General features: G+C 46.9%; 7 protein-coding genes across 7 annotated transcripts; 3 read left to right on the forward strand and 4 right to left on the reverse strand.

Annotated features, from left to right (window-relative positions):
• Positions 1 to 94: 94 nt before the first annotated feature.
• Positions 95 to 3,105, reverse strand: FOMMEDRAFT_114613 (DAHP synthetase). Its single transcript, XM_007271662.1, has 14 exons — positions 2,855 to 3,105; positions 2,721 to 2,755; positions 2,528 to 2,576; positions 2,358 to 2,456; positions 2,207 to 2,281; positions 2,038 to 2,144; positions 1,924 to 1,968; positions 1,740 to 1,865; positions 1,526 to 1,669; positions 1,165 to 1,445; positions 909 to 1,056; positions 617 to 833; positions 494 to 533; positions 95 to 422 (listed from the first exon to the last, which is right to left on the reverse strand). Exons 1-14 carry the CDS (start codon positions 2,924 to 2,926, stop codon positions 304 to 306), a joined length of 1,557 nt encoding a protein of 518 aa, XP_007271724.1. The 5' UTR covers positions 2,927 to 3,105; the 3' UTR covers positions 95 to 303.
• A 131-nt stretch (positions 3,106 to 3,236) lies between these two features.
• FOMMEDRAFT_114616 (uncharacterized protein) lies at positions 3,237 to 4,925 on the reverse strand. The gene is made up of 5 exons (XM_007271663.1): positions 4,635 to 4,925; positions 4,425 to 4,581; positions 4,055 to 4,370; positions 3,952 to 4,003; positions 3,237 to 3,899 (listed from the first exon to the last, which is right to left on the reverse strand). Exons 1-5 carry the CDS (start codon positions 4,791 to 4,793, stop codon positions 3,579 to 3,581), a joined length of 1,005 nt encoding a protein of 334 aa, XP_007271725.1. The 5' UTR covers positions 4,794 to 4,925; the 3' UTR covers positions 3,237 to 3,578.
• Positions 4,926 to 5,348: 423 nt separating this feature from the next.
• Positions 5,349 to 9,222, forward strand: FOMMEDRAFT_171276 (HECT-domain-containing protein; the record flags this gene model as incomplete). The annotated part of the gene is made up of 14 exons (XM_007271664.1): positions 5,349 to 5,676; positions 5,733 to 5,826; positions 5,885 to 6,020; positions 6,072 to 7,180; positions 7,235 to 7,315; positions 7,372 to 7,722; positions 7,786 to 7,925; positions 7,984 to 8,087; positions 8,145 to 8,277; positions 8,333 to 8,513; positions 8,578 to 8,710; positions 8,771 to 8,847; positions 8,918 to 9,014; positions 9,071 to 9,222. The coding sequence occupies 14 exons, from the start codon at positions 5,349 to 5,351 to the stop codon at positions 9,152 to 9,154; spliced, it is 3,048 nt and encodes a 1,015-aa protein (XP_007271726.1). The 3' UTR covers positions 9,155 to 9,222.
• Positions 9,223 to 9,692: 470 nt separating this feature from the next.
• Positions 9,693 to 15,953, reverse strand: FOMMEDRAFT_143407 (uncharacterized protein; the record flags this gene model as incomplete). Its single annotated transcript, XM_007271665.1, has 25 exons — positions 9,693 to 10,104; positions 10,162 to 10,392; positions 10,446 to 10,534; positions 10,588 to 10,929; positions 10,985 to 11,228; positions 11,282 to 11,443; positions 11,503 to 12,039; positions 12,092 to 12,214; positions 12,271 to 12,400; positions 12,452 to 12,669; positions 12,726 to 12,762; positions 12,811 to 12,900; positions 12,955 to 12,984; positions 13,038 to 13,501; positions 13,565 to 13,628; positions 13,690 to 13,817; positions 13,872 to 14,045; positions 14,099 to 14,241; positions 14,299 to 14,464; positions 14,527 to 14,590; positions 14,643 to 14,854; positions 14,917 to 15,030; positions 15,083 to 15,353; positions 15,401 to 15,802; positions 15,855 to 15,953. The coding sequence occupies 25 exons, from the start codon at positions 15,951 to 15,953 to the stop codon at positions 9,803 to 9,805; spliced, it is 4,836 nt and encodes a 1,611-aa protein (XP_007271727.1). The 3' UTR covers positions 9,693 to 9,802.
• Positions 15,954 to 16,367: 414 nt separating this feature from the next.
• On the forward strand, positions 16,368 to 19,158 carry FOMMEDRAFT_114623 (mitochondrial Rho GTPase). Its single transcript, XM_007271666.1, has 14 exons — positions 16,368 to 16,445; positions 16,502 to 16,560; positions 16,610 to 16,691; positions 16,750 to 16,892; positions 16,952 to 17,053; positions 17,105 to 17,224; positions 17,286 to 17,387; positions 17,445 to 17,759; positions 17,811 to 17,959; positions 18,012 to 18,309; positions 18,363 to 18,494; positions 18,544 to 18,615; positions 18,676 to 18,800; positions 18,857 to 19,158. The coding sequence occupies exons 1-14, from the start codon at positions 16,412 to 16,414 to the stop codon at positions 19,050 to 19,052; spliced, it is 1,929 nt and encodes a 642-aa protein (XP_007271728.1). The 5' UTR covers positions 16,368 to 16,411; the 3' UTR covers positions 19,053 to 19,158.
• Positions 19,159 to 19,315: 157 nt separating this feature from the next.
• Positions 19,316 to 21,502, forward strand: FOMMEDRAFT_171279 (uncharacterized protein). Its single transcript, XM_007271667.1, has 7 exons — positions 19,316 to 19,578; positions 19,641 to 20,026; positions 20,081 to 20,157; positions 20,218 to 20,256; positions 20,324 to 20,674; positions 20,725 to 21,114; positions 21,181 to 21,502. Exons 1-7 carry the CDS (start codon positions 19,478 to 19,480, stop codon positions 21,226 to 21,228), a joined length of 1,392 nt encoding a protein of 463 aa, XP_007271729.1. The 5' UTR covers positions 19,316 to 19,477; the 3' UTR covers positions 21,229 to 21,502.
• Positions 21,503 to 21,530: 28 nt separating this feature from the next.
• On the reverse strand, positions 21,531 to 23,274 carry FOMMEDRAFT_137258 (uncharacterized protein; the record flags this gene model as incomplete). Its single annotated transcript, XM_007271668.1, has 10 exons — positions 21,531 to 21,658; positions 21,723 to 21,769; positions 21,821 to 21,917; positions 22,001 to 22,049; positions 22,114 to 22,243; positions 22,308 to 22,329; positions 22,382 to 22,538; positions 22,624 to 22,863; positions 22,913 to 23,003; positions 23,063 to 23,274. 10 exons carry the CDS (start codon positions 23,272 to 23,274, stop codon positions 21,531 to 21,533), a joined length of 1,173 nt encoding a protein of 390 aa, XP_007271730.1.
• Positions 23,275 to 23,840: the final 566 nt, after the last annotated feature.

Below are 23,840 nucleotides of genomic sequence, written 5' to 3' on the forward strand. Positions count from 1 at the left end.
TATACCTCTTTCTTTGTTACGCCTTTTGTTGATACAGAGCCGTACCTTGTAAAAGTAATACAATGCGAAGTGCCGAATTCATTGCCTTGCAAAATATCTAATACAGTTCGTAGCACCTCACATGGTGTATAGAAAATTTATTCAAAGTAAGGATTACAAGATGCTTCTCTTTTGTGCCCGACCTTTATCCTTCTAACATTTAAACAAAAATGCCGCGAATTGACGGAGACGAAGCAAGCACACAATCAATATCACCGCATAAACTCCATATCAATTCCACAAAGAACAAGATGGTGTTCTTTTTTAACTTTGCTTCGTACGTCCGCGCAACTCCAAAAGCAGCGGATCCGGTTGCGAACCTCCGGTCTGAGCACCACCAGCTCGTTTCTTTTTGAAATGATTAGTAATGAGGAAGGCGAGGTCTGTTCGAACGAAGAAACAGTAGAATCATTGGCACGAGAACGTTCGGGAATAATTGAGTGAAATGACGTACCGAGACTTTGCTCGAAGTTGAGTCGTGGGTCACAGAATGACTAAGAACCAACCGGCGTCAGATGAACTCCTCATGCGAAGAGCGGACAAAACAGAAACAGAAAGGCGTCGTTGAATTGCGTACCTGGTATCTCAACCCAAGTTCTTCCTCCGTAAGCTCCATACTCCCACCTAGACATTCTGTAACACTAAACCCAGCCTCGTTGAACTCGCCTGTGAACTCCAAGCTGACACCATTCAGTGCTGAGTTACATTCGGCGTGAATACGCAAGCAGGCAGTAAGTTCGTCGACGATTGCTCCGAAATGTCGGGTTTTGAGTCCGGTGGAAGATGTATGCGTGCTGTTCGATGTGGCGAGAAATTAGTAATATTGTTATAGGTGGAGAGGAGAGGTATGGATAGTGGAATTCGCGTACTTTCCGTGCATAGGATCGCACACCCATGCAACCGGGTGGCCAGACTTCTGTACAACGGCGATGTGTCCTGCGAGGTATTCTGTAACTTTGCCTGCTCCATAGCGCGTAATCAATGTGACGCGGCCGCTCTCGCGTTCTGGATTCACGACTGGCAATATCAACCGTCAGCATAATTCATCCGAGATTCAATTTGTGTTTATCAGATTAGAGAAACGGCTTCACATCTCCCAAACGTCACAATAGAAAAAGAACTCACTATCCAGAAGTCTCACAAGTTCGTCACCACACATCGACGGACCCACTTTGATGCCAATAGGGTTCCGGATTCCGCGGAAGTATTCAACATGTGCACCGTCCAGTTGACGTGTTCGGTCACCAATCCATACAAAGTGCGCAGAAGTATTGTAAAATGCGCGTGGAATCCCGTCAGAACCATTCGTCTTGACAGGATCATCCTTTATCGAGGAACGCAAGGACGGAGGTACTGGAAGTGTACGCGTCAATGCTTCTTCGTAGCCCAGCATAAGACCTTCGTGGCTGTGATGAGAAAAAAGGCCGTCAATACGGTCCTCTTCTTCGGGAACGGAAGTTTGCAATTCGTCGAAAAGAATACAAACCTTGTGTAGAAATCGACCTCGCCGAGTACGCCTCGACCGCCTCCTTGTTCAAACGAAAGAGCTTCGCGTCCGGACGTCGCACCAATCGTGCTACTAAAATCGAGCGCATCTGCAAGACCTTCCGCTATCCGCTCAAATTCTTTCCTGTGAAAGCGTCCGGTATGCTGTATTCAGTATACAGGCGCCGAGTTTATTTATTTATATGCATACCCACCGTAAGGTTGGAGAACGGACGTGCGCGAGAGACCAATCGCGAGGATGATGTTCCTGGAGCGATGCGAACCCGGATTGCAACAATGAACGGACGCAGTTTAGCGTCGCTGTTGAATGGAAATAGGCACTACCCGAGTTGTGAGTACTTCAAAAAATGCTCCGGGCTTGAAAGAAGAACTTCGAACCTCAGCAAACGGTCGGGATCCGGAGTACGAGTGCTAGGGTCTAGACTGTAGTGATAGGCGGTCAACTAAAGCTGGTCAAAGCTGGGCTCCGGCCTCGAAACGTAGCATACTAGCCTATTGATGTTATCACCCCTAAAGCTCAGGACCTCCTTTCCGTCGACGATTTCTGTATCGCTACTCCTCGGCTTCGCATATTGACCAGCAATACGGCCTATTCGCACCTGCACATAGTTCAATTCTCAAGATTCGCTGTCTGAGGTAAGACATCGGAAAGAATACGCACAACAGGTACTCGGGCACCCCAAATCAGAATGAGCGAGAACGTGAGGATGAGTCCGAGCTTGGCAGAGATGTTTTCCTGTATAACAAAATTTCACGTAATTTAGCACAGTAAGCGCACAGTATATGCGATAATAAGAAGAGTGAGGTCGTACGTGAGTACATGCATCGAAGCTCTCTGCGCAGTCACCTGCATGTAGTAAGAACGCCTCATTACGCTGTACAGCTGCGAGCTGAAAACGTAGACGCTCGATCTACACGGTTGCCGTGTTGATGCTGTAAGTCCACTGTCCAGATGTTCAACATGTTCAACTGGGACACGCACTTCGCTAGGTGATACAAGTGGAGGAAGCTTCGCGACTTGTCCGAGTACTCTGTCGTGTCGTGGCGCAGTCAAGTTAAGATTGATATGATTGATATTGATATTGGTGTAAATATATTCATGTGTGTGGGCGTGTCAGTGTCCTCGATCGACGTGCATAGGACGTGAAGCTGAGGCTTTAGACATTAAAACTGACCTTTGCAGACGTTCTTCGTCGGGATATTTTACGCCCTATATTCGCATTTTTATTTCGATACAGTAGGACCGATACAGAGTGAAAGGACGCGGAAAGTCAGAAATGAATAGCATATACCAATGAACGCAGCTAACCTGAGCAAAAGGCTTGCTTCTCCAGGACGACGGCGTCCATTCATCCCGCACAGAGCTCTGACTTTCCGACATGAAATGACTTGACTTGAACTGCTCCTCGGTTTGCAGATGGAGGTTTGACTTAAAGGAGGCGAGATGTCCAGCAAAACGAATATGACTCCGCCGGATTAGCGGTTGACAGCAAAGCAGTTTCGAATATTGATGCCGGGACTACTTAGTTTGACAATGCATGAGCGAAGGTTCGTATTTCGTTTCCCCGTGGTGGTAGTTGAATAGCGTGCTCAACAAGAATGAAAGCCGAAATTTTGAGTCCCCGGAGCCGACGCAAGATAAAGCACCTCCGTTGATCTCGTCGATCACAAGTGATCTTATTCAGGCAATTGGGGTTACAAACGCGGAATTTCCGATTTCATTCGCAATGCAATTGCGTCTCAACGCTCAAATATAGCTACAAAGTAATCTACAACGACCAAAGCGTGTAATGACGGACAAGTACAAGTAATGATAACAATACGCGAAAAAAAAAATGGCGACGTCAAGTCGTGTCAGGTTTAGCTCATAGCCTTAGGGCTATCGTACGACGTCGAGTCGTTACTTCGTGGTATACTGGGGAGAGCCGGTCTTCCGACCACGGCCACAGGAGTATAAAGGCGAGGATGACAAAGCAGAAAAGAGGGTAAGGAGGAAAATCGAATTATAAAAAGATAGTATCGCAGGAAGACGATTAGAACGACGCAACATGTGCAGAACGGCGCTTGCGGTGCATCTTCAAGGAACGACCTGCCAGCCCTTCGGCAGTGTCGTTAGCACGGCGGAGGTTACGCTTCCTGGATCTGCATCGACCAGTTGCTGAGGGCTTTGCTGCACCTGCGTCGCCCGTTGCAGTAGGCGTGGCAGAGCTGCTACCCTTCGAGGAGGACTTCGTCGGGCTGGCCTTCGAGGATGACCCAGAGTCAGAGCCAGAGTCGCCGGAAGACGGCAAAGAGCCGCCGATCTTCGCAACATCACCTCCAGGGAACGTATATACCGTGCCAGGGTTGTAGAACTGCAGGATATGATGAGACTGGCTATTCCAGGGATAACAGTTTTAAACGTACAAAGCCCAAGATGCCAGGGTCAGTCGCCTTATATGCACCTGGGAAGTGAACACTGTTACACAATAAGTATGAGCCACAGATATGCATAGAGTAAGCGACATACGTTTTATCAGGTTCACCGGTTGCATCGCCGCCAACCTTGAGCTGCAGGCAACTCGGGTAAAACTCAGCGCCACCCTTCGTGCCAGAGTTCTGCAAGGCAATGATTTCGTGTCGCATGAGATAATTGCCCGAAGCCAAGTTCTTTGGAATGGTGACAGTCGTCGGAGCACCTGAGTCAAGGTTCTTCTGCGCCCAGGTATTTGAGTCCCCTGGGACAGACTCGCCTTGCTCGTCGATCTTGAACCATGCGATCGACGAATCAGGAGAGAAGGATGAGCAGTCGCCAGTGCAGCGTGCCATGTAGGTCATTATCGGGCCTAAGGCAGTGTTTATCAAACAGTATGCATGCCGAATGGACTGGAATAACTTACCAACATTATGGAACCAGTTCCCACCCGAATTGGCTCCCCAACTGATCTTGAGGACGCTTCCGGGATTTGCGGAGGCAGAGGTGGACGCTTTCTTGGAGTCCAAACCACAAATAATGTCCTGTGAAGTTGGATCTGTCACTGGACTGCCGGAGCTGACCTGCGAGTGGGTTAAATGCGGAAAATCAAGACGGAAGCGAAAATGGCGCGAACCTTGCGGAAGGGAGAATTGCCCGACGCGTTGGGACCATTGGCACCGGGATATGTCTTGCCATCAATAGAGACATCAGTAGGAAAGCCATGCGCGGATGCACGCAGATCAAAGGAAAGAAATACGAGAGCGGCAGAATGGAGGGTGGAAAAACGCATCATCACTATACCAAGCTGTTAAAAGAGGGTAGAATCGAGCCGACGAGAAGCAAGAGTGAAGAGGGGCCGCGCGGAGGCGTCCGGAACAAAGAACGACAGCAGACAAGGGAAGGGAAGGCGCCGGCGACAGACAGCAGAGACGAGTGAGATGGTGGGAGGAGAGGGAGGGGATGGGGTGGAGAATGATCAGCTGTCCTTGGTTTATAGCGTTTTTCGCTTGTCTTCTTCTAAAACACAAGTGCCGATACCGCCACCCTCCGCTGCCTGATATATTTTTTGTCTCGACACGACACGTTTGTCACTTTGTATTTTGCCATGCCATATCGCTGCTCCACTTTACTGCGTTAACTGTATGTAATTATTATTTACAATTTTATGCGAGGAAGTCATTTGAGCCCGAGCCTGACATATCCGGATCCGGAATATCGCGATACCAAATATGGAAGGCATGTATGTGTAATAGATCGACGCGCCACAGCCACTGCTTGCGTACTATGCAATGGCGCCTCAGTAAGCCAGCGGCACATTCCACAAATCGTCCCTTCGTCGACCACAACGATGCAACCTCTCTTCGACGGCGACGACAGACAGAAAAGGCTAATCAATCTCGGTGGTGCCTCCACAGTTGCTTCACATGATGATGTCCTTCAAAACGCAAGGGCAGGACGCAATGAGCGCCTACAGCAACGCCGCAGCGAAGAGGCGGCCATCACTATTCAGTCCCTTTGGCGAGGCCATGTTACAAGAAGGAGAGTCAGAGCAGAGTTAGCTAGCAGATTTGATTCAGATCCGTCGAGCATCGACGCGATGAGATGCCTCGTATTGCTCAAAGATGATGAAGAAAGATTGTGTATTTGGTCTGAGCACATTGTCAGTGATGGGCAGGGTAGGCATTAATAGTTTCATCTCTGCCTGTACTTATCTTATGAGTCCACTCTCTAGCTGAGCTAGCATCTGGGCCTGAACAAGGCAGCTGGCTCGTGCTGGTTTGCCAACTTGCTGTTCAGCTACTACGATCTGTCTCACGCGATTCGAGGTGAGCCATCCTACTCCTTCACCAGCTCTCACTTAGAATCTGAAATGTCACCATGCAGTTCTCAATATGCAAATACCCATCTCACTTTAATCAACGGACTTCTAGACCCTTCACTCGCGCAATCCCGTACTATAATGTTTTACTTGTCGCAACATAACTATTATCCCATTCTAAAAGATGCGGTCGAAAGAATCGTAAGCGCATTGCCATTTGCGGAGGGACATAAAATACTGATTTTTTCTCAGAATATAGACGCGAGAAAGACGTCGTCTGCGCTTCCGCTGCTCGTCCCCTTGTTCACGGCACCATTCAATCTGGCTTCCGGAGATTCCAAGCTCTATTCAACATATTTCGCAGAGACAGCAAGATACATTCTCACCATTCCACTTCTTCTGTACAGACTTCCCCTGCAATCACTTTCGGCATTTTCTGCACGTCTTCCACTTCATGAGATCCACCTTCTTAATCCGAATATTGGAAGCCTCACAGCAATGCCACTGAAGGACAGGTTACATTTGCTCGCGAACCTCTCAGCACTTATGCCTCCACGATATAAGTTTCTGAAAACTGCGCAGCCATTAGAAACCTTTTTGAAGCTCCTTTCCTCGCTTCTCTCGGGCTTGCCCGCTCATGCATTTGAAGCACCCGCTTCGGATGCAGCACAAAGCTCTTGGGCGCATGATGAAGATTCAGACGATGAAGAGATGCAGCCAGCAGCTGGTCCTTCTTCAGCACCAAAGCAACCACCAAAAGAGATGCTCGAAGTTGACTCGAAGACTCGGACGCGACTAAGTACATTAGGATCTCATGAGCACGTTTGTGCACTCATTGCTGCAAGTGTATCGTTTCCCTCAACAAGGCTGGCACTATATGCATTCTTCATGGCATTGTATACCGTCTGGCCTACCTCGAGACTGGATATTTTGTCGAGCGTCCTCGGTAGTGCAGGAGGTGGACTCGTACGAGAATTATACCGCGGTTACGTTCGTGGCTCTCCTCTAGCCAAGGAAGGAGACGATAACGTGCGTACACTCACTGATCCGACACACGGGAACGATTGGCTCCCGCTTTTGTTCTTGACGGATATTTATACTCAAGCACTGCTTACGATGGGAGATGACGAGTTTTTTGCTTCACGGATGTCGGCTGCTTCTACGACTTCAAAAGCCGTATATCGCAATCCACTGACTGTTGACGAGGTTGTGTCGTTCTCTCGTCAGCTCATGAACATTGCGTTTACGTTGTACTGGAATGAGTCAGCAGTCTCTGAAGGAACTGCGCCTGGGACACCCGTTGCTTGGGAGATTGTGCGAGACAAGATGACAAAGCTATTACAGGCTATACATGCCCGAGAGTGAGTAGTCTGCTAGCCTGTGATGTCTGGGATTTTAATATATTCTTTCTGCAGCTCGAGAAGACCTTTCACGCCTCAAAATCATTGGCTGTGCTCATCACAGATTGACCTCAATTCGTTCATTGAAGCGGCGGTGTAAGTCTCTGAAACGCTTGTATTCGTTGACACTTTAAATGAGTTGCTTTCAACAGGAGCGAAGACCAAACACTCTCTGCCTCTGGTAATACGTTCTCTCATCGCGGTGGACGTGCCACGAACAAACGACTCCTTACGCACCTCTCGCCACGCCTGGGTATATTAAACAACATTCCGTTTGCGATCCCGTTTGAGACACGCGTGGAAATATTCCGCACGTTTGTTAGGGCCGATATGATTGCATTTGCGGGAAGTACGTCGCGTTATGAGCGTGCTCACATGGCTTCCCGGGCACGCGTGGTAGTGCATCGAGGGAATGTTGCTGCTGATGGTTTTGATAAGCTCGCGAATATGAACTTGAAGGGCCTCATTGAGATTCAATTTGTTGATCAGTTCGGGAATACAGAGTAAGCGTCATCCTGCATGGTTCACTTGACAAACGCTAATTGCGGACATCTGTTGTATTGTAGAGCTGGGATAGATGGTGGAGGTGTATTCAAGGAATTCTTCACGTCTCTTTGCAAAGAGGTATTCGACACCGACCGCGGGCTGTGGCTGGCAACAAAACAGAATGAACTGTATCCGAATCCACATTCGTACGCAAAAGAACGTACGTAGCATATGTACTCTTACACAAAATTCTTTATGGCTAACTTTGTGATAAACAGCTCATAGCTTGGAGTGGTACCGATTCATCGGGCGAATATTGGGTAAGGCATTATACGAAGGTATTCTCGTTGACGTTGCCTTTGCCGGATTCTTCCTTGCGAAGGTTGGTTTTAACATTAGATATTGGACAAATGTAGTGCTATACTAATTTCGACATCAGTGGTTAGGGAAACAAAGCTACTTGGATGACCTCGCTTCACTTGACCCAGAGCTGTACCAAGGCCTTCTGTTCTTAAAAAACTACGACGACAATCCGCAAGACCTATCGCTGACATTTGCAGTGAGTGAAGAGGGTAGGTTTCACACTAAATATTTATTTTGATGTACTCACAATTATGCCGGTAACAGAATTCGGTGCTGCAAAGACAAGAGAACTAATCCCTAATGGAAGCAACACACCTGTGACGAAGGAGAATCGCTTACCATACATCTATCTAATGTGCCACTACCACTTGTCAAAAAAGATTCGGTCACAGAGTGAAGCTTTCTTTGAAGGACTTTCAGAAATGATTGACCCGAAGTGGATTCGGTACGTGCCCTGTATTGTTGTTGCGCACTTTTTTGGAGTGACTAACATCATTTATTCCTTTAAGAATGTTCAACCAGCAGGAACTACAAATTCTGATTGGAGGCGTAAACGCACCGATTGACCTTGATGACTTACGGAAAAACACGAATTACGGAGGCTTCAAGGATGATGATCCAGTCATCGAAGCATTCTGGAGGGTCGGTTCTTCCTCCTTTCTCTAGCAGGAATAATTTCATCTCATGATGACGTTCTTCCAGGTTGTTAGCTCGTTCGATCAGGAACAGCGTAGGATGCTTCTCCGATTTGTGACGAGCTGTAGTCGACCACCGCTTCTGTACGTCTTAATTGTTCGGTCGTTATCCTCTTTATCAATTACTAATTCGGGAATTCTGAAATATTTATAGAGGATTCAAAGAACTTCAACCGCTTTTCTCCATCCGTCGTGCTAGCGAAGACCAAAGCCGACTTCCTACAGCCAGTACATGTGTCAATCTCCTCAAGGTTCGTGGGTTTCTTCCTCTGAAGTGATCAATAACACATAACACAACTATGTTTAGCTACCTGCATACCAAGACGAGCGAGTAATGAAGTCCAAGCTCCTCCAAGCTATTTCTTCTGGTGCAGGCTTCGACTTGTCCTAGAGTAATATTACATAGTTGTTGCAGAGTGTTGTGTGAAAAATTGTTTTGTAATGTAATGTCTTGAAGCGTTGTATCAATAGATAATTAAAAGTATTCTGATATGAGCTGATTAGAGGCTTAATTACCGGAAAGCAAAAGCAGGGGAAAGAGAAACAAAGTACGGGCCAGAGCAAACTTTTCCGATACCGCCTTTTGACAAAATCGAAATTAAGTCAAGTATCATTGTCTGAGCATCACTAAAGATGGACATAAGTTCAAATAATGTGGAGATTGGTATTTAGGCTAGACAAGGTGTTAAGCATCCTGTCTGTAATAAGTGCAGGTCAAAATGTTGAGAAAGGTTTCATAAAAACGCAAATCATTTGGCTTTCAAGTGCCTCTGTCAACACAGCCCTAACAGACGCGTACATAATTTATGGTTTGGTGTGCCTGACACTGAATTTTTGGGCGCCAGAGCAAGTATTTATAATCTGTTCCAGGATAACCGCGCACCCGATCAAAAAAAGTTTCATAGAGAAAAATGTTCTAATCTGTCATTATTTATCGCAATAACATATATGTACATGGAAAGTTTAACCAAAATACATAAATAGGATTCTCCCATATATCAACCAATCCATTCGTCCATTTCACACACCATGACACATACTAATGATCCGAACTGCCGCCTTTCAAATTTAGTAAAGCCATTCTCTCCTCTTTGACGGCGAAAAGCATGAGCAAGTCGACGCCTTCGCTCTTTCGCCGGGAGACAGCTTCGCGAATTTGGTTTGCGTAAGAGATGTGCTGAGTTGGGAAGCCTGGGAGGATTGCTCGCCATGCGTCGTCGTCAGCGATCCATGTGTCGGACCTTGAGAGAGCGTCGAAAACGGTAGGAGGCACGTCGATTGCTAGAGCAGGCAAGGCTCCTGATTGCACGGCTGATTTGAGTCGCAGGCGGCCTTCGTAAGCTAATAAGAAAAGACATTAGCGAAGAGAGTCAATGCGAGATGGCTGTATGCGCGTACCTCGATCGAAGAACAGTTGCTTCGTAGTCTTCCGCTGCTTCTTCAGGCTTGTTCCCTCGCCAGGAAGAATAAGCTGTAGGTCCGCGTTAGCAGGGTTCTCCTTGATGTTCGTGGCTGTCGGGCTCGTCGACATATCGGAAGAAAGCGGTGTTACACCTGACGAAGCAGCGTCTATCTTCTTCTGCTCAATGATCTGTTGTTGGAGCCATGGAATAAGATCCTGCTTGGAAACTGATAGCAGGGTTGTAAATACGGGAATATTCGGAGAATGTGGTCCACATTACATTCATACTCTGTGCCGCGTAGGATGCTCTTCACCTTGAACTCAGTAGGTTCGCGTTGACCAGCCCTTACCTTCGGGTAGAGAGTGAACCTAATTTTTTTTTCAATTAAGGAAAGCCCAATCTGTGCAACGGTCTGACTTACAGTATACCCTCATTGTAACACCGATCCGCTAGTCCCTCCATGTCGGTATCAGACACTCCAGTTTCGTACATCAAATCTGCTCTAATACCGTTCCTCCAAAGGAGTGCGGCGAGCTCATAGCGCATCGCCATATATCCTGGTTGGAACGAAACGATGTACACGTCGCAGCGTCTTGCGTGCCAGTAATCGTAGGAGCGTTGGTTATTCTTCAAGAAATTCCTCTGAAAGGCAGCAATGGCCGAAGTGATGCGTTCAAGCGCAATTTGCACACCAACTGCGACAAATGGCTCTCGTTTTGTTTTGACCGAGGGCGCGTAGAATTGTGAAATAATATGATCGTACCTGTAAAGGACTCGAAAATAAGCAGATATGTCAGAGCGAGGCATGGTACACTTACCGCCCGCCAACTGCAAGAATGTCGATGCGTTTCTCGAGGTTGACTACCTCAAGGCACACTCCATTCTTATAGTAGTCATGACGTCGTCCTACCATGAGTGGTTGCACTCGAACGGTATTGTACAATCCCGATGACATGGCAAGCGCAACCGCTTTCGAGGTTTCAAATAGATAGGGCTTCAGCATAGCCGCGAGTGGTGACGAGCTCTTTTCCAAACGCAGTAAGGGTACATTGACGTCCTCATCTGCATCCTATTTAGACATTCCCTAGGCGGATCTATTGGATGAATCTACCCACAGTCTTCATAGAGCCACTCTAGCTCGTCGATCTGAATCTTTGAGAGCCCCTTGCGTTGCAAAGATGCTCGCTTTTGAGCTGGAGTGGCTTCGAATTCCTGAAGAACGTCCACAATGCTTTCGCGCAGTTTCTCAGGCAAGCGGCCGAGAACGATCTCCGAGACTGTGAGTATAGATGATCCTCAGCGTATGAAACCTCCGTGAAAAAAATCTGAAACGTACTCTTGGAATGCGAGACATGGATCTGGTATGTCTTCGCAAGGTTTGGGAATGTACACAGACATTCGTCCATTAAGGTGATCATTTCTGCAGATGCCGCTTGAAGGCCTGTAGAGATATCAGGCGTGATGACGTCGAAGATAGCCGCGGAAGAAACTGTAGGATGGGCAAGTGCAGCACCAACGCGATACATATCACCAATATGGTATCGCTTTATTCGCGTCGTCTTATGCCTAGCAGCTAACCTGGCAAAAGGCAGAAGAGTATTCGAAGGCAGGGCGACGATATCACCGTGAGTATCGAGTAACAGCACTTGACGCGTAGTCTCGAGATGCCTATCGGTTAATGGCATGAGGAGAGGTACGTCCACGTCGCGAGCACCGTGAAGACGGAATAGGCTCTTCAGATGTTCGATAACTGCGTCACGTAGAATGGCCGTCTCTGGGAAATTATAGTCGTACAGGAACTCTCCAGTTGGACGCGGCTTGCGTGAGAACAAGGACGCCAGAACAGCCGGTAAGTACTGGTTGTTATCGCTTGCTGCATACTGATTAAGTTCCTGCGAAAACTATGCACTCGACTAATAACTCACTCATGACGCCCAGCGCGGCCTTGAAGTACTCATCCTCTACTCTTGGTGGCAACAATGGACTCTGAGAGAGCTGAATGGCTGTAGGACGGCGTGCTGGTTCATGCTGCAATAACCATTGAATGACTGCAAAGTAATAATGAATCATGGTGCCTAATGAACAACGGAAATATGAAGTGCACCTTCTTTCTGCTTGCTCCGTTCAAGATCCCAATCAGTCGGAAAATGGATGTCGGGATGGCGCATCTTCTCGATAACGGCAATTCTCTCAGAGTCCGTACTGAAGAAGTAGTTCATCTCGAAGAATACGATCTAATCACCAGTCAGCAAGTATCAAAAGCGGATCCATCTAAGCAAGCTTACGCCAAGGCTGTACAGGTCCATCTTGCTATGATCCTTATCTCGTGATCCACCTCGCTTTGAAAGTATCTCTGGAGCAATATACAGACGAGTACCAACGTCTAACGTCATATCCCCTGAAAACTTCACCCCAGGCATAGGTGACAGCTCCGAAGGATCGACTGCAGCAAGACTGGACGTTGCAAGGCCAAAATCTCCGACTTTGCAATTTCCACTTGAATCTAACGCGAATACCGTCAGCACCTCCCTCAAGATGCTGTAGAGTGTACACACTGACCAATGAAGATGTTCGTCAACTTGATGTCCCGGTGCAACTGGAAAAATCTCAATGATAATTCGAAGACAAGATTTACATGACATACGATTCCGAGGCTTGCCATATGCACTAATGCATCAACTATTTGCAGGAACAAACGCCATGCTTCATCTTCTGAGATTCTCTCTGCAACAAGCTAGTACGTAGTGTGTCAATAGGCGGCCACGTTAGTATTTAAACCCTAACTTACCTCTTTCAAAGTCTGACGCGGAACGTATTCCTACAGGCGAGAGAATTAGTGACAGTGATTTCAAATCAAAGCATTGCTTTTACCATCTGGATATATAGTGTCCTGACCGTCATAGGAGCCGCACGAACTCTGTCACTCCTTTCGACCAGTTGCAACGAGGCAGATTCTTCTTCATCACTGCTGTCCTCGGCGACATCTCCAGAAGTAAAGTGTATGCTAGGGAACGATGACGTCTGTGCCTCTTCGCTATTCATCAATTCGTCTAAATCAATGGTTGTAGGATCTCTGAAGATCTGGCTGTCAGGAGTGTTGTTTCCAGTAGTCGTCCTGCCATTACTCTCTGAAGACAATGCACCAGCTGTCTGGTCGTCCGCATCATCAGAACCCTGCCCTGAATCCGACGATGTGGTGCTGGATGTCGGCTCTGATTCCTCGAGCCACGTCGTATAGTACCTCACAATGAAACGGTGGTTCAGACGGCTTAAGGCATTTACCTCGCGGTAAATCTTATTGTCCGGTTGGTAAGCTTTCAGTTTAATCTTCTTGACTTTTGTTGTTTGTTTATCAGGTGTCTTCCGTTTCGAGTGAAGGTCCAGAGTTCATTGCTTACCCGCATAAGTGGCACCATCCATGAGATTTTTAGCCTTCACAACTTGGCCGAAGCCTCCCTTTCCCTGTCGGAAGTGAGTGGTTAGCATACAGGACATACAAAAAAAGTTCGAGAATGACGCGCACAAGGACCTCCAACTGTTGCCAATCTTCTCGCCAACGGCTTGCTTTTCTCGTTCCTTCCGGACCCGCGAAGTAGCTATTCTGAGGCGAGTTATTAGGGAAAACAATGCGTGCCACCGGAGTTTTCAGATCTGTGGACAAAATGATAAACGAAGGGTTGAGTCTGAGTCTGTATTCAAGCATACCGGTGCGTTGCATGGGACTAGTACTAGGCGCTATGGTAATCGACTTAGAGGGCGACTTAGCAGGGCGCTGGTCAAGCCGTTCCATAATATCGATCGCGGTAGGGAGGGCATTAGACTTCTTGCCTAACTTAAACATGTCGCCCACTATCCGGTTCAACTTATCAGACAACCCAGCTGGAACAATATGCAATCAGCGCAGAAACGTATAACCGAGTGAAATGCTTTACAGTCTAATAGTGCGAGACTTGGGTTGGGGTATCTGTGCGGAACGTCCAGCCCCATTGCCATCTGGAGTACTAAGACAGCAGTTGAGTGTATGTCACGGCAACGCGTGTACAGCAAGGGGGATTCAATTGTCTCTCGGAATAGCCTATCGTAGTCTGGTAAGCTTCCGCAATTACAAAGCGAGAGTGAAGAAGTGTCCAACCATTCATCAGGGAAGGGAGGTTCAGAAAGATCCGCCGAAATATTTGCACCGAAAGGCTCTGACATATGTAAGTCGTGAAGCTTCGCGTACAACGACACGCGGGTCAACTTTATTATTTTTGATCCAGATGAGTGATCGACAAGCCCAACACTAGATGGACAAATAGCTGAGCAGGTGATAAATGTTCAGCTTGTCTCCCTACCAAGAGAAATAGATAGTTCAAATTACCGCGATGAATAAGACCGGCATCATGTATCGTACGCAGTCCCGTGCAAATTTGCATTAAGTACGACTAGTATCTGTTGTTAGCCACTAGATCGAGCTTTGTTAATGAATTAAATTACCGTTATACGTTCTTCCCGAAGGCCATCACATTCTAGAAGAACGTCTTTCAGCGTAAGCGACGGCTTCTTTTCCACGAGAATTGATATCCGTGTAGGTTGACTTGTTCGAGTTCCGTTCGATTGTACTGCAAGGACACGCTGAACATGGTCGTAGCTTGCCAACCTCGTGAGGCGCCTTGCTTCGTTCTCTACCTGGTCAATTTTCTTCCTTCCTATGCAAAAATGTGAGATCCTCGGAAATGGAAAATATTCAAACCGAACGAATATAGATTACCTGGATGAGTTTTATAGTAACTCGACTCGAATACAATCACGTGGAGCTCAAGAGTGATAGCAGGATGAGGCTCATCGCAGACAGGCTCTGCATCATATGTTGTACCAAGGCACTCTGCTGACAGGATTAAGTGATCTCGAGCTTAAAGGAGGAAAGACACACGGACCTTGACGGCCATGATACAGTCGAACAGTATCAAAACGGACGCCAGAAATTTCAATTTCAGAATCAAATGACTCAATAGAGGTCTCGACCAGAGGCTTCTCTGTCGCATCTGAAAACGCACGGCGTCTTGCTTTCTGCCGTTCTCTCTCTTCTCTCCGCATCTCTTCTTTGCGTAAAGCGTCTTTCTCGATTTGTTGGAGCAGCTGTTCATCAGCCTGAGATTGTTTCTCTTCTTCTTCCCTGGCAAGCAGCTCTTCTTTCTCACGCAAAGCCTGATGGTGATGGTTAGAAAGGTAGATAGGAACTAAGAACAACAAACCTTTTCCTCTTCGAGAGCGCGGTTTTGCATTTCTATCGCAAGCGATAAGCCACTCCGCTCTTTCTTGGGTCCTTCGGGCTTGTCGAATGCCTTTCTCATCCATTCTTGTGCAACCTCGATTACCTGAAAGGCGGTCGGATATTCAGAGAAAGCCAATAGATTAACAAAGAGACGCACTGCAAATACGGCTTCGGAGCCAAGGCATCTCTGTGCTTCTGCGTGTATCGCTCCCAAAAGTTTGTTGACTTGAGCTGGTGTGAGCCCTTTGGATTGAGGTATGGATAGAATCGGGATCGCTTTTGTCGGATACGCCTTAGGAAACTTGACATTGAGTACAACGTATACGTCGGAGCCTTCCTCTTTGTCCACTCGGATACTGAATTCGGGAAGCCTGGCGGCACCCTGGAATAATTTCAATAATCAATACAGGAAATGGGAATACCAGACCATATACCTTCCAAGCTTTTGGAGAAACATCGTCAAAGAAAACATCGGGATAGATGGATTTTAGTGCCTGTATTTCTAGATTCTGAGCGTCTTCGTTTCCACCCATGATTTCGTATGAGCGTCGAAGCGAAGTCTGGCAGGTCGGGGTACGCGTCGAGAATAATATGGATATCCTAAATTAGAATTTGGCAAATGGACTGGTGCCTGGAGATTGAACACAGTGTAGTGAAACAGCTTGAGGAGGGGGTCCGAGGGACCGGGTCACCTCACGCGTACAGCAGCATCATAGGCTCCTGCAGCAAGCAAAGCCCTCGCAACAAGGCGGTAATGGTGGTGGAGAAAGAGAAAGACTGAGAGGACTGGTCAAGAATAACGCGTCGAGTCAAAACGCGTCAATCATCATTCTGTGATTGTAAATAAAACGTAATACGCACGTGGCATTAGCCGCTCAACAACGCGTCTTCCGTTCCGGGCCATCACGTACCAGCACAACGCTTCTTAAGCTCTCTGCTTTGGTACCGCCTCAACGACTAGATAAAAGCAAGAAAAAGGAGAAGGAAATAAATGCGAGATGTGCGAATGGTCCTGGTTGGTGACGGTGAGTCTCTCTTCTCCTCATTGCATATTGACCTTCATTCTAACATGATTCCTTAGAGAGCGTTGGGAAGAGCACCATCGTCACTTCGTTAATCAAGGAAACCTTTATGCCCCATGTTCGTTCGAGACCATTTGACACTCAAACATGTTCTAACGCGAGTTTAGGTCCAGCATGTTGTGCCAGAAATCACTATTCCACCAGAGGTGACCGCAGCGAATGTGACGATGTACATTGTGGACACGGGCTGTAAGCTCACGCGACCTCCACCGTTTCGTTGACCAAACTGACATCCGCGTTTGCGTAGCGGGAGCACAGGATCGCGCCCATTTGGAATCAGAAATTCGGAAAGCTCACGTCATCTGTGTCGTTTATGCCATCGACAATCCCCATTCATTCGACCGAATACCCACTTACTGGCTACCTTATTTTCGACAGCTCGGCGTTAATGTGCGTTTGCTCCGCTCTTCCTCTTTTCAGCACAAACTCAATCTCGACTTTGCTTACAGGTCCCTGTAATTCTTGTTGGGAACAAAATTGATTTACGGAGCGGCGTCGTGACAAATGAGGCTCTCGAAGAAGAGATTGCTCCAATAATGAAGGAGTTCAAGGTACGCGTTTCTTTCGTATTGTTCTAACAGCGCCCGGATAAGCTTGGCTAGGAAGTGGAGACGTGTTTAGAATGCTCAGCAATGACGCAAATCAATGTCCTGGAGGTTATCCATTTTGCTCAAAAGGCCGTCACTCATCCTCTTGCACCACTCTACGATTCCCATCAGCACGTAAGTCCGATTATCTCAACACATATTCTGGCACTCTAATGAAGTGAACTTGTCATTCTAGTGTTTTAAACCTGCTTGCGCGAATGCCTTGAGACGAATATTCAAACTCAGTGATAAAAATAAAGATGGAGTGCTCGACGCATCCGAGCTGAATGATTTCCAGGTGAACTCAAACTTCCTTCTTAATCTTTATCGAGTCTACTAAATCTATTCCGTTCAGATGAAATGCTTTGATACCCCTCTACAGTATGCTGAGCTACAGGGCCTAATTGATAAAGTGGGAGCCGAGAAAGAAGATGGCGTTCGAGATAATGGCCTGACGGAAGAGGGCTTTCTTCATCTTAACATGACCTTCATGTGGAAGGGTCAACCTGAAACCACTTGGAAGATCCTCACGACACACGGCTATGCGAGCGATTTGAAGCTGAACGAGGACTTCCTTCATCCACGACTCGATGTTCCTTCAGATTGCTCCGTCGAACTGAGCCAAAGAGGTTACCAATTCTTTACTGACATTTTCGAGCTCTTCGACAAGGTATGAAAGAAGATGGAACATATCATAAATATTGCTTATTACTGTCTCCAGGATCAGGACGGGGCACTCAACAAGGCAGAGCTAGACCAATTATTCAGTACCTCACCAGGAAATCCTTGGTCCAATCAGAATTTCCCCGACACCACTATCGCATCAGACGCCGGAGCAGTAACGCTTCAAGGCTGGTTGGCCCAGTGGAGGTTTGCATTTGTGTCATAACCCTAGTTGCTTCTCTGGACTCACTTCAGTTAGTATGACCACACTTCTAGAATACAAGACGACTCTGGCCTATCTTGCTTACCTTGGATACCCGGAATCACCCCAAACGAGTGCACTGCTCGTTACGCAGCCCAGGAAAAAGGACCGAAAGAAAGGCAAGATGACTAGGAATGTATTCTTGGTCTATGTCTGCGGAGCAGCTGGTTCGGGCAAGACTTCCCTGTTGCGCGCCTTCGTCGGGAAATCATACCTTAAAGTATACCAGCCAACAACTAAGGTGCTCAGTGTCGTCAATTCTATCGATATAAACGGGTCGGAGAAGTACCTCGTGGTATGTCTGAATATCTACCGGATTTCTGTATCTTCACATCCCTTGTTTCATAGCTCCAAGAATTTGGTTCAAAATATGAGCCGGAGATCTTACGATCGTCCAAAAAGACCGATATGGCAGACCTAATTGTTTACGTCTACGATTCCAGTGATACAAATTCTTTCTCCTACATTAGCAATTTACGAGTGAGTGCTTGTGCGTGGTTTTTGAGATAGGTATTTTGACATAGAACAGCAACAATATAGCTTGAACCATATACCGACATTATTCGTTGCAACAAAATCAGATCTGGACCTAGCACAGCAGGTACTATGATCATTTTCTTCATGCCGAAAACACAAGTTTATCATTACATTACTCTCACAGCGACACGAAGTGCAGCCTGACGTGTATTGTCGACGTCTGAACTTGCAAGTCCCAGTAGCTGTGAGCGTAAAAGACGGGCAACTCGCTGACGTGTTCCACGTAATGTGCAACATTGCTCTGAACCCGTAAGTGTCATACACGTTCTCCACATTCGACTGCATTAGTAATGTCGGCCGAGCAGGTTGCGATCAATACCGGGATACAAAGATCGTGCGTTGACGCCTGCTGCTCGCGTACGTTTGTATATTACGTGGACTGCTGTGTTGGGTGGATTGACTGCTGGCTTGATGATGGTGTATCGGACGTTTCTGAGACCAAGCGGAATCCTGGGCAGCTGGGGAGGAATAGGAGCAATTTTCGGCCGAAGAGAGTTGTGACACGTTCCCTGCGACAAGCATGTTGTGTGAGGTACATTATTTACCTACTATTTTGCACGTTGGCGTATTCTACATTTCAACGGAAGCAACAGCGCCTGAGCTGGCCTTTACTGGGCTGTAGTGGCTAAGTGAAACGTCATAACTGTATTAATATTTCAACACGCGCCTCAAAACACGGATCCACAGGGCGTGGGAAAATTTAACTCGCGGCGTAATGACCACTCGCAAACGGCGTGCAGTCACTCTCCTTACTGCACCCACTGCCCTTCTTGTATTTCAGCTATCATCATCGATTGTATTGATTCAAGCACTGCTCACATCGCATCGACATCGCCAAGTCAGCAACAGTAAAACGGAGAAATACGCGTGTCTTGAATACAGATCTGTCAACCACACTTGTCTGTCTCTGAATTACCCGACCCGAGATGGATGAAGACAGTGGAATGTCGTTTGAGTCTGCTCCGAGCACCTTTGCACCTCCTCAGCAGCATCCAGGAACACCTTATGATCCTAATCGTAAAATGCTGTAGGTATATTCTGGACATTGGGTGTTGAATATGCTTCCGTTAACGCCAGCCTCATCCACAGTGATCTCGTGTTTGTGCAAGATTGTACAGGAAGTCAAGGAAGTTACATCTCGTCAGCAACGCGAAATATTGAAGAGATTTGCGCACACATCTTCACCTCGGGCAAACTACAGGAGCCAGAGGACCTTCGAGTTGGTCTCGTAGCTTACCGTGATCATCCACCGCAAGATCACACGTGGGTGTACAAGAACTTCGGCTTCACGTCAGATATCTCAAAAGTTCGCCAAGAGTTATCATCCTTGTATGCTACTGGTGGTGGCGATGGACCAGAGGCGGTCACCGCAGGATTGCATCAGGCGTTAATGATGAACTGGCGAGACCAGGCCAGCAAGATGGTTGTGCTCATTGCGGATGCACCGCCTCACGGCATTGGTGAATATGGTGATGGTGAGCCACAGTGGTCCTAGTAAATTCTATTTAGAAACAACTGACTCGGTACAGGGTTTGACGAAGGTTCACCGGACGGGCATGACCCAATATTAATTGCACGAGAAATGGCCTCCCGTGGGATAACGCTAGTAAGCATGCTATACAAAACCTGACTGCTTTTTGCTGGAGTTAATGCGGTATATACGTAGTTCTTTGTCGCTTGCGAGCCTGCATTAAGCGGCTATTCTGTGAGCGTTTTTTTCACGTTTTTGCCTCGCTGAACCATGACTAATAACATCCCATTTACTCATACAGTATGCCACTGACTTTTTCCAAGCGTTGACTAATATCACATCTGGCCTTATGCTCCCGCTTACAACCGCAGATTTACTAGCTCATGCCATTGTTGGCAGTGTGCTGGAAAATCTTGATATGGAACGGCTGATCCGAGAGGTCGGTCAGGCGGTTGCGTCGCGGATCCTAGGGTCAAACGAAAGCGTTGACGACGTAGCTCGCGAACTGCATGAGCGCTTGTTACTAAGGAATGAGAGTACGAAGAAAGTGGTGATTGAAAGCATCTACCGAGAGAGTGAAGAAGCACGACATAATGTGGAGGTCTTTATGAACACGCCATCGCTTCGCGAAGCCCGGCCGCACTTAAAGAAGGTATGTTGACTTCTTTTTTGTGTCAGTAGACTTATACTTAGCCGTGACAGGTCCGAGGAAGCCGTTTCACGGAAAAATACCTTCAAGCCCGTCTTCAATCCGCCTATTCATACACTCCTCGTCTACCTGCCCGCTCATCCGAGTTGAAGTCATCAACGACGTCTACTCCCGCTTCTCCTCCACGGACCAGCACGTCACCACCACGCAAAGTTATATCGGACTTCGGATCATTCAGTGCACCTGCTAATGCGAGTGTATTCGGTACCGCCGTACAATCGTCGCCTTTCTCACTCGCGGGTGGCAAAGCGGCTTTCGGAGGTATGCGCAATGGAAATAATGCGTCATTTGCGGATGAAGATGAAGAAGAGGATGATCGTGGCGATTTACTCGGCGGTCGCCAGCGAGTGGAGTTGCGTGAGGATTCGATAACTTTGGATCAGGCAAGTTTTACTTTCGTCGAAGTATGGGACGTTTGAATAACATGGAATACCCAACTTTTTTTGCAGGCGAAACGAATTGCAATCCAGAGTGCTTGGAGAAGCATGCGCGCTTAGAAGGCTCACCTCTTCTCTCTTCCTTTTTTCATGTGAAAGACAGTATTTTCTTCAATGCATGTAAGGTTTACTGTGCACCTTGCTATGTTCCCGTGGCCAGTCTAGCATTTGCATATACCTTCCTGCGTCATTGCTTTCTTGCATTCCTTTGCTCTCGCATCCCCCCTCCCCCCATTGAATGAGAGTTCCTCGTAATGTATATACAATTTGTATTATACGTCAGGATGACATGTCATGGCACCACGAGGTTATTGTGCCCCTAAAACAAAGTTATGTGATGCAATGATAGAGATGATTGGATATCAGTGGATGTAATCAAAGTCAATCCACTGAGGCACTTCAAGGAACACTTTTTCGAGAGTGAAGTTGGCGGCCTCTGCTGCGGTGAGGATGTGGTCTGAGACTCGTTGCGAGGTGTTTGCTCCGGGTCCTTTGCAAATGAGGTTAAAAATCATCCCAAAATAGAGAAGAGTATGGATGGTGATCCATCTCACCGAAGTTGTCAAACTCGGCATAGAAAGTCGTATTCATGATCGTAGGTCTTCGAGAAATCACTCAGGTTTTGTCATGTATGTTTTGACAGCGTACTCGCCTGGCGGCATCAAAAGGAGTCCAGCCAGCGGGCTGGATTGTGTCATCCATGAATGTACGGAGGTATACTGTTGTTGCAAGATCGTTCCACGGCCGGCCTGCATGCGGAGATATTTATTCAAGCGTTTAGTTCATTGTTTAGCAAGATGAAGTGAAATGAAATGAAATGAGTACTACACACCGAGAAAACATTTTCCAGTGATGTCGAGTGTTGCATTCGCATCTGGAGACTATACGTTCACCTATTCAGAAGGGCACGAAATGGAATTCCGAGTTATGGATACAGGTACTTACGCGGATAATTCTTGAATTGTTGATATATGCGCCGTATCGGTTTCCGGGAGCGTCAGTTAGGTTGGTGCCTTTCCATGCAGTGATGCCTCCACCGCAAGCTCTATTTGCGAGAGTGACATTCTCAAACCACCTAGAGAAAAGAAATGAGAATTCGGCGAATTGTTGATAGAGTCGTTAAATTGAAATTGATGTACGCAGTTCCGAAACCGAATAGATCTGGTGTGATTTTAACGGATACTCCTTTATATGTATAATGAATAAGACGTACAATCCGTTTGTCCGAAGATGATGCTATCGACAACATAGGTACTTGCATTCCGACCTGTATACCAAGTATCTTGGAAGCTTGAGAACGTGCATCCGTAGAATGAGGCATTCGCATAAGAGATGTCCGTGACGAGTGCCTGGGATATCGCGAAATTTGCCTGTAGCGGGTAAAAGCGTACATCCATATATCATTCAGTATTAATCAATGATCGAGTATTTGTATCATTTAGCATGAGTACATACAGCTCGGTTCTCAAAATCGATATTATATGCCTTAAAATCTGTGTTCCCGAAAAGCGGCTGGAGTGGTGCACCAGTTGGTCCTGCGCCAATCAGCGACGCATTGAATGAAGGCGCGACAAGTAGGACTGCAGATTGTGCATCGTCTATCCCGTTTTGCACGAAAATATTGTTCCAGATGTGAACCAGATTGCGTGTAGAAGCATTTGAAGAAGGAGAGAGAGCACTTGAGTTTAGTTTACCCTGGTATTTCGATTCAGATCATGAAAAGTAGCGATGGGGTCAGGCTCACAAGTAGTGTCAAGGGACCGCTCCTAGTTATATTTACCGTCTCATGGTATTCCCCAGCGCCAATGAGGATGGTGGCCTGTCCCTCTTCGGGTCTGAGCGGAAGCCCATTCAGTACAAGACATTGATGAAAAGTTGCACAAATTGAGCGTACAAGGACAAGATCGCGGTCTGCACACTAGTGAAATTCGCTCGCGAATCTGTCGGAGAGACGAATAGAGTACCGGATGGACAACCAGTTAGAGGAGAAACGTCATCCGATTTTTGAAGTTGACAGTCCGAGAATTTCGGAGAGAGTGCAGTCGATATGGTCACGAAAGCAAGCAAGATATCGATAATAATAATGAAATTAATATTACGAGCCATTTTTACTAGCAGAGGATTATTGCAGTTGCTCGTGGCACTCTCGAAGGGTGAGGGACACTTTGACCGTCTCGTAAGGCTCAAGCAGCAAGACAGCTCAGCAGCGGCGGCCAGGCTTCCAAGTCATTACTACGACAGGGGCGGGCCGCTAGACGGGTTAACGAGCCGGTAAATACATGCTCATCTATAATTGTATGATCACAAGAGCGACATTACTGCAGAAGTGAGTGACAGCTACGGTGTGCATGCGTTCAAGGGTAAACGTGGACAAAGAACTCGTCTAAACCTGGGGCAATCAGCTGCTTAAGTCTCCTGCAATATAAAAGACATGATGCAACTTTCGTGAGGCTGCTAGTAGACAACTAAAATGCGTGAGTATCATCACGAAAAAGTCGCAACAAATGTATTTAATAATAGCAAAAGTAATCTAATGAAATGATTTCATAAGCATTACATTCTAAAATACTACTTGTATTTTACTTGTAATGTAATTATAATGATTGTATATAAATGTAAGAAATATACAAAGTTTTTATTAAACTAAAACATGTTTTAGAGCAAGTAAGCTT

This window comes from Fomitiporia mediterranea (genome assembly GCF_000271605.1).
Source record: "Fomitiporia mediterranea MF3/22 unplaced genomic scaffold FOMMEscaffold_18, whole genome shotgun sequence".
NCBI lineage: Eukaryota > Fungi > Basidiomycota > Agaricomycetes > Hymenochaetales > Hymenochaetaceae > Fomitiporia > Fomitiporia mediterranea.

What these genes read in the sequence shown, in the direction of transcription:
- FOMMEDRAFT_114613 (XM_007271662.1), bottom strand. Translation starts at nt 2,926, where the DNA reads ATGTCGGAAAGTCAGAGCTCTGTGCGGGATGAATGGACGCCGTCGTCC. An exon ending in GAAGCAAGCCTTTTGCTCAG is followed by an intron (nt 2,756 to 2,854) that starts GTTAGCTGCGTT and finishes ATGCGAATATAG; the next exon opens with GGCGTAAAATATCCCGACGA. An exon ending in ACTTGTGAGACTTCTGGATA is followed by an intron (nt 1,057 to 1,164) that starts GTGAGTTCTTTT and finishes TGATATTGCCAG; the next exon opens with TCGTGAATCCAGAACGCGAG.
- FOMMEDRAFT_114616 (XM_007271663.1), bottom strand. Translation starts at nt 4,793, where the DNA reads ATGATGCGTTTTTCCACCCTCCATTCTGCCGCTCTCGTATTTCTTTCC. An exon ending in GCAATTCTCCCTTCCGCAAG is followed by an intron (nt 4,582 to 4,634) that starts GTTCGCGCCATT and finishes ACCCACTCGCAG; the next exon opens with GTCAGCTCCGGCAGTCCAGT. An exon ending in GAACTGGTTCCATAATGTTG is followed by an intron (nt 4,371 to 4,424) that starts GTAAGTTATTCC and finishes ACACTGCCTTAG; the next exon opens with GCCCGATAATGACCTACATG.
- FOMMEDRAFT_114623 (XM_007271666.1), top strand. Translation starts at nt 16,412, where the DNA reads ATGCGAGATGTGCGAATGGTCCTGGTTGGTGACG. An exon ending in AATGGTCCTGGTTGGTGACG is followed by an intron (nt 16,446 to 16,501) that starts GTGAGTCTCTCT and finishes ATGATTCCTTAG; the next exon opens with AGAGCGTTGGGAAGAGCACC. An exon ending in TTCGACAGCTCGGCGTTAAT is followed by an intron (nt 16,893 to 16,951) that starts GTGCGTTTGCTC and finishes CTTTGCTTACAG; the next exon opens with GTCCCTGTAATTCTTGTTGG.
- FOMMEDRAFT_171279 (XM_007271667.1), top strand. Translation starts at nt 19,478, where the DNA reads ATGGATGAAGACAGTGGAATGTCGTTTGAGTCTGCTCCGAGCACCTTT. An exon ending in GATCCTAATCGTAAAATGCT is followed by an intron (nt 19,579 to 19,640) that starts GTAGGTATATTC and finishes CCTCATCCACAG; the next exon opens with TGATCTCGTGTTTGTGCAAG. An exon ending in ATTCGATAACTTTGGATCAG is followed by an intron (nt 21,115 to 21,180) that starts GCAAGTTTTACT and finishes CTTTTTTTGCAG; the next exon opens with GCGAAACGAATTGCAATCCA.